Genomic DNA, 16,000 nt, shown 5'->3' with positions numbered 1-16,000 from the left:
GAAGAAAACACTCAAATTCGTTTCGTCAAAAAAGTAATATTGTTGTTATTATTTTTCACGATGGTGCAAGGGAAATCGAAATTAAAAAAACTTCCAAATGGCATTAAGACAAAGAACAAAAAGCAGAACAAACCATTGGGGCTGAAAAAAGGAGGTATTACGGCAATTACCAGGTTCTTTGGTCCGAGGTGATCACAGACAGTTACTGAGTTAGGAACCATCGAAAAAAAGGGGGTGTTCATGTGTTTTTGTTTTTGTTTTTAATTTTTGTTATCTCAATGACTGTTCCATCTTTCCCACGGTACCCCCTAAAACTGAATATCACATAGACTGACCAAATGGCACCTGAAATGTCAATAGCACATATTGGCAACTTTTACACAGTCAGGGGACTTACGTTGGCTGTTGGACGTCACAGTAATCTTGGACTAGGTTTCCCCATATCTTATATCATGTATGTAACACTCCCAAACGTGTCCTGTCCCCCAAACGTGTCCGATTCCCCCAAATGTGTCTATTCTCCCTAAACGTGTCCATAACATCCAATATTCCCAAAACATGTCTGATTTTATAACCCCCAAACGTGCCCAAACGTCTCAAGTATTTAGCGCTAATACATGAATAAAATCAATAACGTTTACAGCAATTCTATTATGGGGACACAGTTGATGAAGTGGTAATTTATTAGTATTAGTTGGTCCAATGCCTGTTGTTATTGCAAATTTAATCTGTAACATATAATTTATAAATCGACTTTTGACAAAAATTGCTTATAGTCCACTTGCAAGTATTATGCTAGTTTAGAGCACACAAACATGTACAAACAATTTTTGTTCAGTTGCATTAAGCGTTTACCATAAGATACAATGTAACACCCAATTAAATTCAAATATAATATATTCAGGTTAAACTATGCCTATATATATTGTTTAAAGATGTCAATCTTATTTACAAAGCTTGTATTAACAATTACACAAACAAAGCAAGCAAGCCAAACAAAGTTTTACTTCGCAAGCATTAGGAAATCAGCTGTAATCTGAGAATACTGCACGGTAGGATTTTAAAAGAATTGACTTCCTTTTTTCAACAGTTCTGATAAGATATTCAATCATAAACTGGTTATCAGGTATTTTAATAAATTTTAGATTTCCAGAATCACTACTAAAGTGAAGACATACAAACAAGAGTCAGAAGTCCAGTGCCAAATATTTCATGCATTATTTGAACGATATCATATTAACAATAAATACTTTACATAAGTTTTATTATCATACAGGTGATTAAGGATTGGGCCTAAATTTGTTTACAATTATTCGGGATAAACATTAGTTAAACTTAAAAATCTAAAGAGCCAGTATTAAAAGACCGATTTTTTTTTATAACTTCACTAAGAAACTATTTGATTCTCTCAAAAAATGGAAAAAAAGCTCTAAAAATTATTAACACTGGTAGTAAGGTTTTATATTATGAACTTTTAGTTTCGGGCATCACTTAAATACATGCAAACTGGAGACATTACGTCCAGTGGCAAATATTTCATGCATGGACAGGACGACAACATACTTTGGATAAGTTATATAATGAGATGCGGAAGAATATTTGCCGGAACTCTTGGATTGTACCTTAATTATTCAGGGAATTTGTCGTTAGGCCTAAATGAATTGTGAACAGTTATTAGGAATTTACACTTTACGGTTTTTAGGAATCTACACTAATCGTAACTTGTAACTCGGAATTAAATTATATTTTTTGGAGCGGAAAAGGACAGCTTTATTTTTATGGAATATCAGTGTAAAAATCTTTTAGTTCCCTTTATATCATAGGACAAGTTTGGGGGATTGGGCATGTTTGACGGATTGGGCACGTTTTGGTGTTTATTAAAAATTGACACTTTTAGGAGTTTAAATAATACAAATGACACGCTTTGACGCCCTTTTTACAACTAGACATGTTTTGCAGTTCAGTGACGTCGATGTGGACACGTTTGGGAGTATCGGACACGTTTTGGGGGAAGGACACGTTTCTGAGTGTTACATGTATATGTAGTGTTACATGTTAGCGTCGACTCAGACAAAAAACCATAACACCCCCACCCCCTCTTTAAGTAAAATGGTTGTACTCCTTAAATATTATTAAAATTGTGTCAACCTAAACCAGTCCTATATATTGACCTACATTGTAGTTGTATCCAAAGAGTTTTATAGCTGCCATATTGACTAATGCTGAAATGAATGAACACTTACCATTGCTTACATACAAAAACACCATTTTAAATACTGGTATACACTGGTATATATATTGTACATGTTGTAACATGTTGAAAATATTTTAATCTTGTTTTTAACTAAATTACTGCACTTGATGCATATTTTAACAATTAACATGATTAATATTTCTTAGTACATGTATTACTCAAGGCCAAAATATTTGAACATTCATAACCCATAGCTAATACAATTTGATGACCTAAAAGGACCAACAATATAGACAACAAATCAAAGCTTTGCATGAATGAGAATACAAACATATCTATGAATAAATATGTATCTGTATGCAAGAAATTGATCATAATTTTAACCTTCTTCATGTTCTTTTTTTCAGGACAAGTGATTGCTCCAAAAAAGAAAAGACACTTAGAAGCAGCAAAACTGAAAAAGGTATAAAGAAAAGTTTAGGAATAAGTTTCATCATAAGAAACATATCAGTTGAGGTGCCAGTTACGAAAGCGAGACATAGCAATCTTAGACTTTGTTGGCAGTATGGTCAACATTTTGGTTGTCTGAGGTGAAAGTTTTTATGGACATCAACAACTTTGTCTAACCTTTGGCTTTATGGAATTTTATGAAATTTACATATATGTCATGTATGTAAAAGTTAATGATAAAATTGAGAATGGAAATGGGGAATGTGTCAAAAAGACAACAACCTAAACAAAGAACTTAAGTGAAAAGACGAGATGCGGATTCATACAATTAATGTCTTTTCACTGATCCTGGAGACCTAAATATTCAAAATCCAAAACTTAGTACAAAAGTTAATAAGTTGACAGAACTAAAAAGGATCAAAAGTATAGCCAAACAGGGACGCAGAATCAGAGCTATTTATGAAAGAGATATAGATCTTTAATTATACCCCCGCTTTAAAAAAGGGGGGGTATACTGTTTTATTATACCCCCGCTTTAAAAAAGGGGGGGTATACTGTTTTACCTCTGTCTGTCCGTCAGTCCGTCCGTCAGTCCGTCCATCAGTCCGTCAGTCCGTCCGTCCGTCAGTCAGTCCGTCCCACGAAACTTTCGTCACATTTTTCTCAGGAACTACACATCCACCCTTTCTGTAATTTGGTATCAACATTTATATATGTCAGCCATACCGTGTGATGCGTTTTCAGATTCATCACTTGACAACTTCCTGTTTACCGAACACTTGTCTGATTTTACACATTATAGCCAAGTTGAAAATTTTCGTCACATTTTTCTCAGGAACTACAATACAAGGATTTCTGAAATTTGGTTTCAGGATTTATATAAGTCAGCTATACCGTGTGATGCGTTTTCAGATTCATCACTCGACAACTTCCTGTTTACCGAACACTTGTATGATTTTACACATGATAGCCAAGTTGAAAATTTTCGTCACATTTTTCTCAGGAACTACAATACAAGGATTTCTGAAATTTGGTTTCAGGATTTATATAAGTCAGCTATGCCGTGTGATGCGTTTTCAGATTCATCACTCGACAACTTCCTGTTTACCGAACACTTGCATATTTTTACACTATTAATATTATCCACTTGCGGCGGGGGTATCATCAGTGAGCAGTAGCTCGCAGTTTCACTTGTTTAAAATGATATGCAAAAAAATTATAACAGCATATTTATGATTTTAAATTACCAATTTTATCTTTAAGAAAAATCATTCAGACAAAATTTTAAGAACCTAGAAAGAATTAAACCTTGATTTCAAAAGTTAGTAGAAAAAAATCCATTTCGTAAAATTAATGAGATGAAGAGGAAGTGTTTGATTTTAAATCAAAATATCATATCTATAAATTATTTTGTTGTTTTTCAGGGATTAGAAAAGTCCATTAATGCCAAAATAGAACATGAAGTTACAATGACAGCTAACTCTGTGGAACCAAAATCTTTCCATGTGGTCAAGTCACAACATGCACAAGAGGCATCCTCATCAAAAGCAAATAAAACATAATTACAATAGCAAATGTTTTCATTAGTTTTGTTGAATATTAAGTGAAACTATTCATAATTCAGAAACATTTCATAACAATGTACAAAGCATATATAGTAACTATGTCCTAAGGCATATGCTGTAAAAGCAGAAATTTTCGTGATGGTTTTAATTTCATTTATTTTGGAAAGAATATATCCACGAAATGAAAACCTCCATGAAAATTTAACCTCAATATAATACCACTTACATTTAAGGAAACCACGAAATTAAATCCCCATGAAACCTTATAGATGGAAAAAACCACGAAAATTAATGTTTCTACAGTACAGTACATAGCTATAGTTTTCTTTGGGTTAAACTGTCAAAGCTGGAAGTTTAGTATTTCTTGTCCATGTTGTAAAACTGTTATCCTTCTTTGTAGACTTGTTTCTCTTTTGGTTGCTTGTCATTTTTGCCATGGGATTGTTATTTGTTTTTTCCACTTACAAATTTGACTATTGTTTTGATACCTTCCACCTCTATCATGTCTATTGTAAGGGACGACATCAAAAGATCAATGTAAGATAAAAAACTTCATTCAAATAGTTTGGGGGTGGGGGAATTGAATGGCTGCAAGATTTGGTTATCTGACATTAATTTTTACATATATCCATATGGGTCAATCAATTTTTCCCAAATTAAGTTAAGAGGGGGGTGGGGTCAGTGAAAAAAACTATGTGAATTAAGTTTTTTATCCTTCATTGAACTTTTGATGTCGTCCCTAAGGTGGTTGTTTATGATTAAATATTGTAAGCTAGATATGTCATCTAAGCTTGATATAAAATAGGGAAATGTGGTATGGTCAGTGGCGGATCCAGCCATTTTAAAAAGGGGGGTTCCCAACCCAGGACAAAAGGGGGGGGTCCAACTATATGTCCCCATTCAAATGCATTGATTGGCAAAAAAAAGGGGGTTCTAACCCCCGGAACCCCCCTGGATCCGCCACTGTATGGTTGTTAATGAGAAAACTGTCCATCATAGACCAACGTAAATGAATATTAACCTCAGTCATTGAAATATCAAGTCAGTCCTGAGGTTTCAAAGCAGGTTTTAATGCTACTGCATCTTGAATGGCTGGTGATATATTCCAGATACAAGATGACAATCATAGAAACCTGCTATTGCACCTGTTGAAATATTGGAACAAACAAAGTTAACCACCTACTTTAAGGTGGTATAGAAGTCTAAATTAAAAAGGATAGAATTTGTTCATACTTTGCCAAAACGTAGTATATATTGATACATGTTCAAAAATATAATAAAATGATGGTCATTGAGCATATTCTCACACTACAGGTTGTGACAAAATGACACATTTTGTATTGATTATGCAGGAAAAAGCATCATTATTTGATGAGAAGCTAAACCAAATGATAGAATTGTAAAATAAAATACCAGAAGACAGCTTTTTAAAAATACTTTGATAATATCAGAAGAAAAAATAGGGTCACTGTCCTTTTTTCCGGCTAAAATACAAAATAGAAAAATTCCATGTAGATGCCTTCAAAAAATGTACTATTTCAGAGTTAACTCCCTTTAAAATGCCAATTTAAAAATACTAAAAATCAAGCAGCAATAACCAACACTTGTAAAAAAATTAATATCCATAAAGTTAAAATCTTATAAATTTATTATTTTAAAAGCAAATTCACATTAGTTATTAAGTTGGGGAAAGACACCCATACCACCCTAAGTGTGATGCTTGGCATATAAAAAAAAAGTGAACCATGAGGTAAATTCAAAAGGGGAACTAAAAAAACTGAAAAAAAATCAAATGTTAGACTACTGTTAATTCAAAAATTTTTCTTTTTGAAACTTTATTGGGGTGTAAAAGCGTTGACCGAAGTACATTTTGTATAAGCGCTTCATAATAAAAATGTACGCACTGTCAATGCTTTTACAACCCTATAAAGTTACAAAAAAAAGCATTCAATAATTACATTATTTTAGCTAGGATCATAAACGTGACTTTTATCAAGATTTTATTTAATTTACCTCTGCACTTTATTGTGGGACCTCGTGTCATCATGAATGATAAGGTGCATTGTGTAATGCAATTGTTTAAGGAATATCACAAGATTGCTAGTTAGCCAATCAGAATAATGTATTATAATGAAACATACATCTAATGTAATTATTTATTATTGAATTTTGTCATTTTGAACTGAAATGCAATCTTAAATATTTGAGATATTGTGAAAAATCCTGTTTAATTCATATAAAAAAAATTCAAACTGCGAGTTTAAATTGTTGGGATTATAGCCCTGTCGCATTTTTTGCAATAATAAAAACATAGCAATAATTTCTGAATTTACGGTATCAACCAATGTAGAACCTGACTTGGCTTTCTAACTTTACAACAATGGAATAACTTTGGGAAGCCAAGGACAGATATAAGACTTGCCATAATTGTACTTCATTGTGGTTGCCTACTGTCAGGAAGAGTTATCATCTGACTCGTGATTGAAACAACCTGTATATAGTGTGTAATAGATAGATGTTTACACCACGTATGGTATAATTTGATGCAAACTTTAATACTGTGCGGAATAGAGGTACACAAAACTACCTCGATAATAAAAAACTTAATTAATGATCGAGCACTAAAAACATATAGATTAACTCTATAAATGAACTTTCACATGATACATTCTATGGAATTTAACCAGAATGGATAGAGAAAACCAGAGGATGAAGTTTCACATTGATTGAATCTGTTAAACTTTTGAATAATGCAGAAAAAATTTACACTTAGCTGGAAGTGGGGCAAACAATACCAAAGGGACTGTCAGAATCATAGATCGAAAATAAACTGACCAGCCATGGCCAAAAAAAAAAAAAAGACAAATAAACAAATAATAGAACAATAGCAAATAAGATCAGGGAGTTTGTGATTGTGGATGATGGTCCAACTTTTCAAAAATTATTGCATGCATTTAAGAATTGAATGCTTCTTTTTGAAACTCATTTGGGGTGTAAAAGTGTTGACCGAAGTACATTTTGTATGAAGCGCTTCTACGCTTCATAATAAAAATGTACGCACGGTCAACGCTTTTACAACCCTATAAAGTTACAAAAAAAAGCATTCAATACTTATAATTACATTATTTAGCTAGGATCATGAAAACACGTCTTTTATCAAGATTTTATTTAATTTACCTGTGCACTTTATTGAATGATAAGTTGCATTGTGTAATGCAATTGTTTAAGGAATATCACGAGATTGCGAGTTCGCTCTATAGTCGAGATTCACGACGTTGATAGTAAACATGCATATTTAGAGTAAAAATATGGTATATTAGTATATATATGGTATAATATATATATGGGGGGGGGGGCTCATAACAGGATCCTGTCCTCAAGCACCTATGATAGAGGCTCCCACAGGGTACTCCCCTCCGGGTTATTGCCTTTAGTTCATTGTTTTAATTTGCAATATAATTGGTGCAATATATTCGAAAGGTGACCCCTGGAAATTGTATAGGTAGGTGTATTTTGTTGATCGCTAGTTCCTAACTTTAATTACGTTCAAATCTCAATTAATTAAGCAAACAAATGATCTGTTTGATCAGATTGTATCAATTTTAATCGGATTTATTTATTTTCGTGGAGTAAGTAAACATTTCATTTTCGTGGTTTTGCCTAAGTCTGCGTCCTAGCCTATAGATTATTTTTATTTCGTTGGACATTTGAATTCGTGGTTTGCCTTTACTCACAAAATCCCCCTCTCTCAAGGATTTTAGTCGGCTGATGTCCATTCTCTCCGTTTGAAGTCACGGCACCAATGTAGATTATTGCGTTGCGTTGTGTATTTGATCGTAAGCTAACTAAGGCGTTAAAGATAGAACTACGTCTGCAATTATACGTTTCTATTCAATACAACATAAAGTATCATAATTACGCGACGTCACAAAAATAGTGGCCGTACAGCAAAAAGGTATACGTTAATATTAGCGCAATTCTTTACACGTGTATTCCTAAATTGTAGCATTGAACTATCTTGCAATAACCGCAATAAGTCTAAGATTATAACAGTGAATTTTCTGACTATATATTAAAGTTCATTTCAATGGGTTAGTATTCAGCGTCGGAGGTTTTTGTGAGGAATGAGTGCTAACAAGCGTGATACTACTCCTCCCCACCCACGAGGAGCATACTATCTTTGTGTGTAAGTCTTAATTCAAGTCCAATAAGAAAGTGATGATCGTTCATTGTTATAAGGCATCCAATCTTTTTGACTGGTATGTTGGTTCAGTACTCTTTTGTGGTCCTGCAACTCAATGTTTACCATTTTTCGTAGGAGTTTTATTAACACACGTCCTTTCCGTTTGTGTTTAATTTGAATCATATGATTGAAAAACATTGAATTATAAAATTTGATTTCAAACGTTACAACCCAAACGTTGGAGTGGATCAAGCCTGAAAGGAATTATTTCTATACAATATATCTAACGTTTCTGATTTCTTATAGTTGTCTCCCATATAAAGAACATGTCCAGTGTCGATTGATAATTGGAATGTGTTTGATTATTGTACAGATATTGCCCACTTTCATTTTTTCTTTGTTTTGATTATTTTTATGCAACTATTTAGTACATTTAAAAAAAAGTTGGTTAGTACAAATTTTAGAGCAAAGAAGACAAACGTGACTCCGATATTTCCCCTTGTTTCGAAGCAAATACAATGAGTCAGTAATTTGTCTTTAATGTACGAATATTGCTCAGTTTATCCAGCAATTGCACATTTACCTGTATGCTGTGTTAACATCCCTATCGTATTTTATATATTAAGAACCTAAATTGAAAATACAAAAAAATAACTGTGACGTTTACATTTGATCGAATACATGGATAACAATGTGCTCGAACAGCAACATGACGACCGTATTGGTGAATCTCTTTGCTTTATCTGTACACCTGTATTTTTTTATCAAAGATATTTTAGAGGATTTGTTTACTTTTGTGTCCTATATAACTATATAATCATTAAAATACAATACTGGAAACGGTTTATTTTGTGAACATATAGCATATTAATCTATTGCAATAAAAAATCATAATATCTAATAAAATTTGCAGATTTAGCTAACAAAGTCCTTATATTTGTATAAAGTAACATTCGTTTACAGTGGAAAATTGTTTTAACGTTGAATAAGCTACAATTAAAAATTGCTTGCTGGTCCTTCTCTGTGATTACCATTATATTACGCTGGTTCATTTCCCAATCAATCTGTCACCAAGGGAAGATAAATAAATCGATTTTCGTTCATAGTCTTTTTCAAAAATGATGAACGGTTCTTTATATTGGTACGTAATCATTTTAAACGTTTCAAATTTATGAAATTATATTCGTACATCAATGTTTTTGATACACCAATAACAAAAACTGAAATATATTGAATTGATACATTTTGTAATTATTCAAAATTATATCAGAAACCTAAACTTAATTATAAAATAATGAACCTGTTAAGGGGAGAGAATACTCGCATAACTTTTTCGAATTGGCACATAATACAACGTAGTGTCACTCTTGCATACAAATGGCACATCAATATAAATAATTATCTGCGAAATCGTCCCCCACCTTCAATGATGATTCTAAATTATAAATATAACCAAAAGTTGTTAATCTATAGATAGTTAAGACTAATGAAAGCTAACCCAATGTAAAAATATTTCTTTGCAATTTTTTAAAACTTCCTCAGAAAAATACTCGAACCACTTGACTTTCATAGCTCAAAATCAGAGGCGGATTTAGAGGGGGGGCCCAGGGGGCCCGGGCCCCCCTTTTTGGGAAAAAATTTGGTTGCTTATATAGGGAATCATTGAAGCGTGACTGGAGCGGGCCCCCTCTTAGGTCAGTCAGTGGGCCCCCACTTATGAAAATTTCTGGATCCGCCACTGAAAATTAACGTTTTTACACAATATTTGAATAAAGTAGTTGAAGATTATTCGCTTCTCAAAGTGTAAGACGCAATAAAAATCGTATGCTTGCACCATCCTACCGAAATACGGATTTAATTAAGTCCTGAACATTTCGACATTTCTTCGTATATTTTGAACAAAACCGGTTTTAACCAAATCACAAGTACGTGTTAAGATCCGACTAAATACCTATTTTCCTATATGGTCAGGTAAAGTTGCTAGAGCATAACACAACTGTCTGTGTTTTGATAAAATCGACTGTAGTTTTGTATATAGAGAGTTATCGTATCTGTAAACATTGCCCCCTATTCGTTATTCCTCAAGAAACGGTGATTCTTGAAAATGAAAGACATTTTTGATAATTCTAATTAATGACGCTCGGTGGAAGCCTTATGACTTGTGTGTAATATTTTCACATCTTTAAAGTTTTGTGATGGGTTTCCAATCTTTTGTATTGTTTTGAGTAAATAAATAAATTACTATATAACTTGCATATTTGTTTTAAGGAAACAATGACGAAGTGTGAAAAAAACTGTCCAGGTAGGATTCTATCATTAATTTGGTATCATTAACAGTGTCGAATTTGTTCTATCGGAACTTTCAAAAGTTCTTTTTAATTTGTCAAAAGCAATAAGCGATATGGGAAATCCGTATGGTATTTGTTTACATTTGAATTCAAGTATTTAATGTTGCTTTGATATGGTTTTATTTGTTTTCCTAAATCAATTTATGTATACAAATGGAATTAATCTGACAAAATATGTATTTGCTAGTTGTTCAGGGAAGCGAAAGGAAGAAACAAAGTCTTCGTTTGTTTTCACTTTTAACGTTTAACATTATTTTAAAGTATTTTGTTCAATTCTAATCTTTCTTAAATTTTTTAATCAATAATTTTCCTGTTGTGTTCCTGTATGCAATAAACTGTTCTGTTTTAAATTGCATTTTCCTCATAGATGTATAAGTATGCTTATTCTTTTAACTTACACTCGGATTACCACATAATCAATGTTTACATTCCGAGTAATCTACTTCATGTATTCATGACCAAAAATCTGTAGTATTTTTAAAAATAAGTTTGAGGTGAAATAAATGTGTCTGCATGCTACTTAGTTAATAGTTTAATTTTGACAAAAGACATGGACAACTGATATTCATAAGAAAATAATCTGAGTATTTCGAATAATTTTGAAATATTAAAAGATAGTTCATTACAAAAAGGAAAGTGTCAATGATATTTGATGTCGACACAAATATGCTTACTAAATGACATGTGAAAACCTCAGCGACTATGAAACACCCACCAACAGCGGCATTGCTCCAGTGATTGAAAACAAACATCAAATATACCGAACTGAAAGTTCATTACACCAGACGCACATTTTGTTTAACAAAAGACTTTTCAATTGCGCTCGACCGAAAACAGTTTGAAGGGAATTCATTATGAAGTTGAAAAGCACTGAAGAACGCATATAATTGAAACATTTTGCACCAAATATAAAATTTTACATGCATTGAATAATTTTAAAACATAAATGAATAATGAATACACTAAAAATGAGGTGTCAGTTAGTGGTGCCCAGCTGCTGAGTAATGAAACATCTATTTACAGTAGCATCAACCTGGTTGCACATGCTCTTCATCACCAACACATACCATGTAAATAATTCTCTTTAGCATCCTTCGATTCAAGACATTTAAGGCGTAATCATTTTGAATATAGAGACCTGAAACGCAAAATATTTTAAATTGCAAGAGAAAATACAATTATAATTTTTGAACATCAATGGCATATTTCATTATATTAACATTTGATGAAATACGAGTCATCATCACATTAATTGCTTTCTATGTTGAAACATACCTTGTTTTATTCCTTTATTACAGTAACGAATGAAGATTTTCTAAGTGAAGATTTGTCAGCACTTCACTTGCGTCGGCTTTCAATACTGTCCAATGTAAATGAGATTCGACAATTGGTAGGATATCTTCACCTACCATACACCGAATGGGACGACCTCTTTACTTTAGAAACTGAACCACAACTACTAAAATTCAAGGCATTATGCCTCTGTCACGAGCAATCAACACTCACATTCAGGAAACTTAAAAAAGCGGTAAAGGAATGGAAGATACAAAATCCCCACACTCTGTGACAGGTAAATGTATTTAATACAACAATCTGATTTACACGTCTCAAAGATGTTATTGAACTGCTTATACTTAAAAATACAAAAAATAAAACAGGCATCAATTTCTTTCTCTTAAGGTGTATAAAATAACTCTTTCGGTGGCTAATGTTGGTGTAACAATGTGAATCATATAGGAATAATTTCGTAACATGCGGTGTCATTGCTGATGCCGAAAATGAAAAAAAAAAAAACCAAACATTTCAGGTAGTCTTTGTTCAACAAATTGCATTCATGTAGATTCATACTGCTTACAAATATCACCGTAGATACCAAAATTAATATTGAGTACATCAGAGGCAGACAAAGAAGTCATCGAAGTAGCTGCAATTAAAAACCAAACATGTTGAAAGGTTTTGCAAAAAACAGGTCATGTATTCCTTAGATGGACAATCTTTAATATTTAGAATAATTCAAAATTTGTAAACAGTTCATTTATAAAACTTACCATTTCGATGATAATGTATGTCCACCTACAAGTGATGGATACTGAGCTGGTGATACCCTTCGTGAGAATATCTAAGCCAGCAGTGTCCTTGTCATCGTATATACCAGTCGTTCAATTTCGTACGCGCGTTCTTTCTTTAAAGACTAAAGGACACCCGAAAGAAGGATGAAAGGCAACTAAAGTACAAATTTAACGAAAACTGTTAACCAGCTTACACTTATCGCATAAGCAACACGACGGGTGCCACATTTGGAGCAGGATCTGCTTACCCTTCCGGAGCACCTAAGATAACCCCTAGTTTTTGGTAGGGTTCGTGTTGTTTATTCTTTATTTTATGTTGTGTCATATGTACTATTATGTGTCTGTTTGTCGTTTTCATTTTTAGCCATGCAGTTGTCAGTTTATTTTCGATTTATGAGTTTGACTGTCCCTCTGGTTTCTTTCGTCCCTCTTTTATTGTCACAAGTTGTTAATGTTTGCGACTTAGATCTAGGTTTTCTTTGTCTGACTTCATTAACTAAATTTGAAAATTATAAAACTATATCTCGGCGAATTGGGTCAGAAAAGACTAAAAGTGAAATAAATTATCCTCAAAAACATGTTTGATTATAGTATTGAGAACAGTACATTCTAAAAGATTTTTTAAATACAGGTCATCTTTTCTTGTGTTCAAAAAGTCTTAGGTATTTTGAAAAATTGAATGTTTTTTTAAAAATAATATTTTACAATTCTAATCATATCAGTGATAATACATGTCAATACAGAAGTGTTAACTACTTGGGTTATGATCCAACCGGGGAGAAACCTCCTCCAGCATCAACATATTGGTATTATTTAGCTCCTCGTAGATAATTGTTTAAAATTTAGTACATCAGACTCGTTTTATGTCTGAAGAAAGACTCATCATTGACGCTCGAATGAAAAATGTTAAATAGGCCAAATCAAGATATTCCGTTTACGGCATACAGTACAGTTTAAATGCCGAGATGATTTGTTAAATTTGAATAATAGCTATTTTTTACCTAGATAACGCAAACATGTGATAACACATATACCTTTGTGTACTTCTGTCAAATGTCAAGATTTTAGAAATGTTTTAAAAATATTGTTTTCATGGACATTTCTATACTTCTGCATGTTCTGACAGACAATCCTTTCTTCTTTTTTTTCAAAAGAAAAGGACAACTGTGTTTGTTTTGTAAAATCATTTTGAAATATTTTCTGTAAATTATCAAAGCATATAGAAGTATAAATCTCAACTTCCTTACTGGCATGGTATTGTTTAAACTCGCATCTATAATTTCAAAGTTAACACAGTGTAAATAAAAGTGCAGCGAAAATCAAACATTACACTGGACACAATCATACTGAATAGTGTTTCTAGATATATGTGACTACAAAATGCGGGGTAATGTGTTAGCTACATTATTGAATATAATAAGTATTTAGTGTATCTAGATTAATCTGTCGTATCAAGATATGGTTGAAAAAAATCTTTTAGCAAATAATCAGAATACAATTGCAGGAATATAACTATCTGTCTTGAAAATATCGTCAGTAGAAGAATTTGATCGCGATACAATTAAGAGAATCTGAAATTGATTATGAACTGCTGGGATCGATATAAGAACAAAATATATAAGACTAGATCATTTCGCCATCCTGTGGCTAATACACGACTTTATAATGTCAAGATTGATTAAGGATAGTTGCTTCTCTTGTTTTCAAATGTTTGCTAGATTTTCGAAGTATTCTGGTTCTAGCCATGCACTGCCATACAGGGATCTAATTCAAAAGCCTTAATGCTAAATTAATCAGTTCTTTTCAGAAAAGTAAGCCCATATTGGACATTTTGTCAAAAGATGATTTTGTGCAATTTTCAGATCTAAAAGCATTAGAAACACCTTGGCCGCCACCTTCGATCTAAAATATAACTAAAAGATTCCAATTTTTATATAGAAGTCATCAATATAGAAACTATTTGAATCGTGGATGGCGGCCAAGGTTAATTATGCCAAAATCAATTTAAATTATTGAAAAAAATTTCCAAAAGTTAACCTTAAAATTCAATTACTGTTTATCTAAGGGATCATAGGTTCATAAAGTATAATGGAATGTGCCAAAAAAATATCTTACTAGTATTATCACAAGTATTTCTATGTGAATTTTGTAATATTTTGGCCCGAAATAAAAAAAACATATATTTTTAACCCTTCGTGAACCTTCCCCTTCAGTCCGCTAACCCCTACTTTTATTCTCATGATAATATACGTATAAAAAGTCGAGAAAGAATCATTTCCCGCCGGTTTTTCAATGTCTTATGTCTCAAAAACAAGCAAACGAACCCTTCGTTTTTCAGATTGTTCATTTATATACTATCATTAGAGAACAGTCTTTCAAAAGCTTATTATTTGAAATCAAAGTAGTCAATATCCATCAACATGTTAAAATTAATCTTTCTTTGTTTTCGGGAAATCTATATTGTAAATATTGAAGTCATTAACTATGTACTATTAATGGCCCATGGAAACATAATGTATATGCTTTATACAGGTTATGAGAAGCTCCAGTGTAGATTTTGGTAAGTATATACGTTTAACAATATCATTTGCATATACTGTGCATGTACAAAATATACAAAGTCATGTGATAAACCGAAATGAACACCTTGTTTCCCTCGTAAAGACTAATGTCTTAGATTAGAACACATCAAAATAGATTTGTCCTACAAATGAAATACAGTAATAATATTATTTATTCAGATGGTGGTGAGAACCGTAGTATTTCTAAAAGGACCAGCTAAAAATATGTTAAATAATAAAACTAATACACATTAAGGATACGAAAGCATTCATATTCAAACATGACTAAAAGTATTTTTAAAACCATATCTTTCACCTTGCTAGCAAAACACACCATTGTCTCTCGAATTAGAGCTGAATGGATTTTGTTCAGATTATCTTTCATGCGAGTATTTGATTATTGGAGTGACAAACTGGCATACTAATTATGCTAACATGATAACCCGTCCGAAGTCACGAAGCGGATGTTTTGTGGTTGACGTTGTTGGTTCATGAGTGTGTCTCGTTTTGCTAAGAGCGTTCAAACGGCTTTTCATTGATTTTCATGAAGTACATTCTGTACGCTCATATCTACCTTTTTCAAAAAAATTGAGAAAGGAAGCCAAGTTACAATAAGTTTAAAAGCAAAGA

The 16,000-nt window shown here is 32.5% G+C and overlaps 1 protein-coding gene across 1 annotated transcript; it reads left to right on the top strand.

Moving 5' to 3' along the window:
• On the top strand, positions 1-4,219 carry LOC143076473 (UPF0390 protein zgc136864-like). The gene is made up of 3 exons (XM_076252262.1): positions 1-154; positions 2,602-2,657; positions 4,069-4,219. The coding sequence occupies exons 1-3, from the start codon at positions 61-63 to the stop codon at positions 4,204-4,206; spliced, it is 288 nt and encodes a 95-aa protein (XP_076108377.1). The 5' UTR covers positions 1-60; the 3' UTR covers positions 4,207-4,219.
• The last annotated feature ends 11,781 nt before the right edge of the window (positions 4,220-16,000 follow it).

Source organism: Mytilus galloprovincialis, chromosome 5, assembly GCF_965363235.1.
Source record: "Mytilus galloprovincialis chromosome 5, xbMytGall1.hap1.1, whole genome shotgun sequence".
NCBI lineage: Eukaryota > Metazoa > Mollusca > Bivalvia > Mytilida > Mytilidae > Mytilus > Mytilus galloprovincialis.
This window is presented reverse-complemented; position numbering and strand designations above follow the sequence as displayed.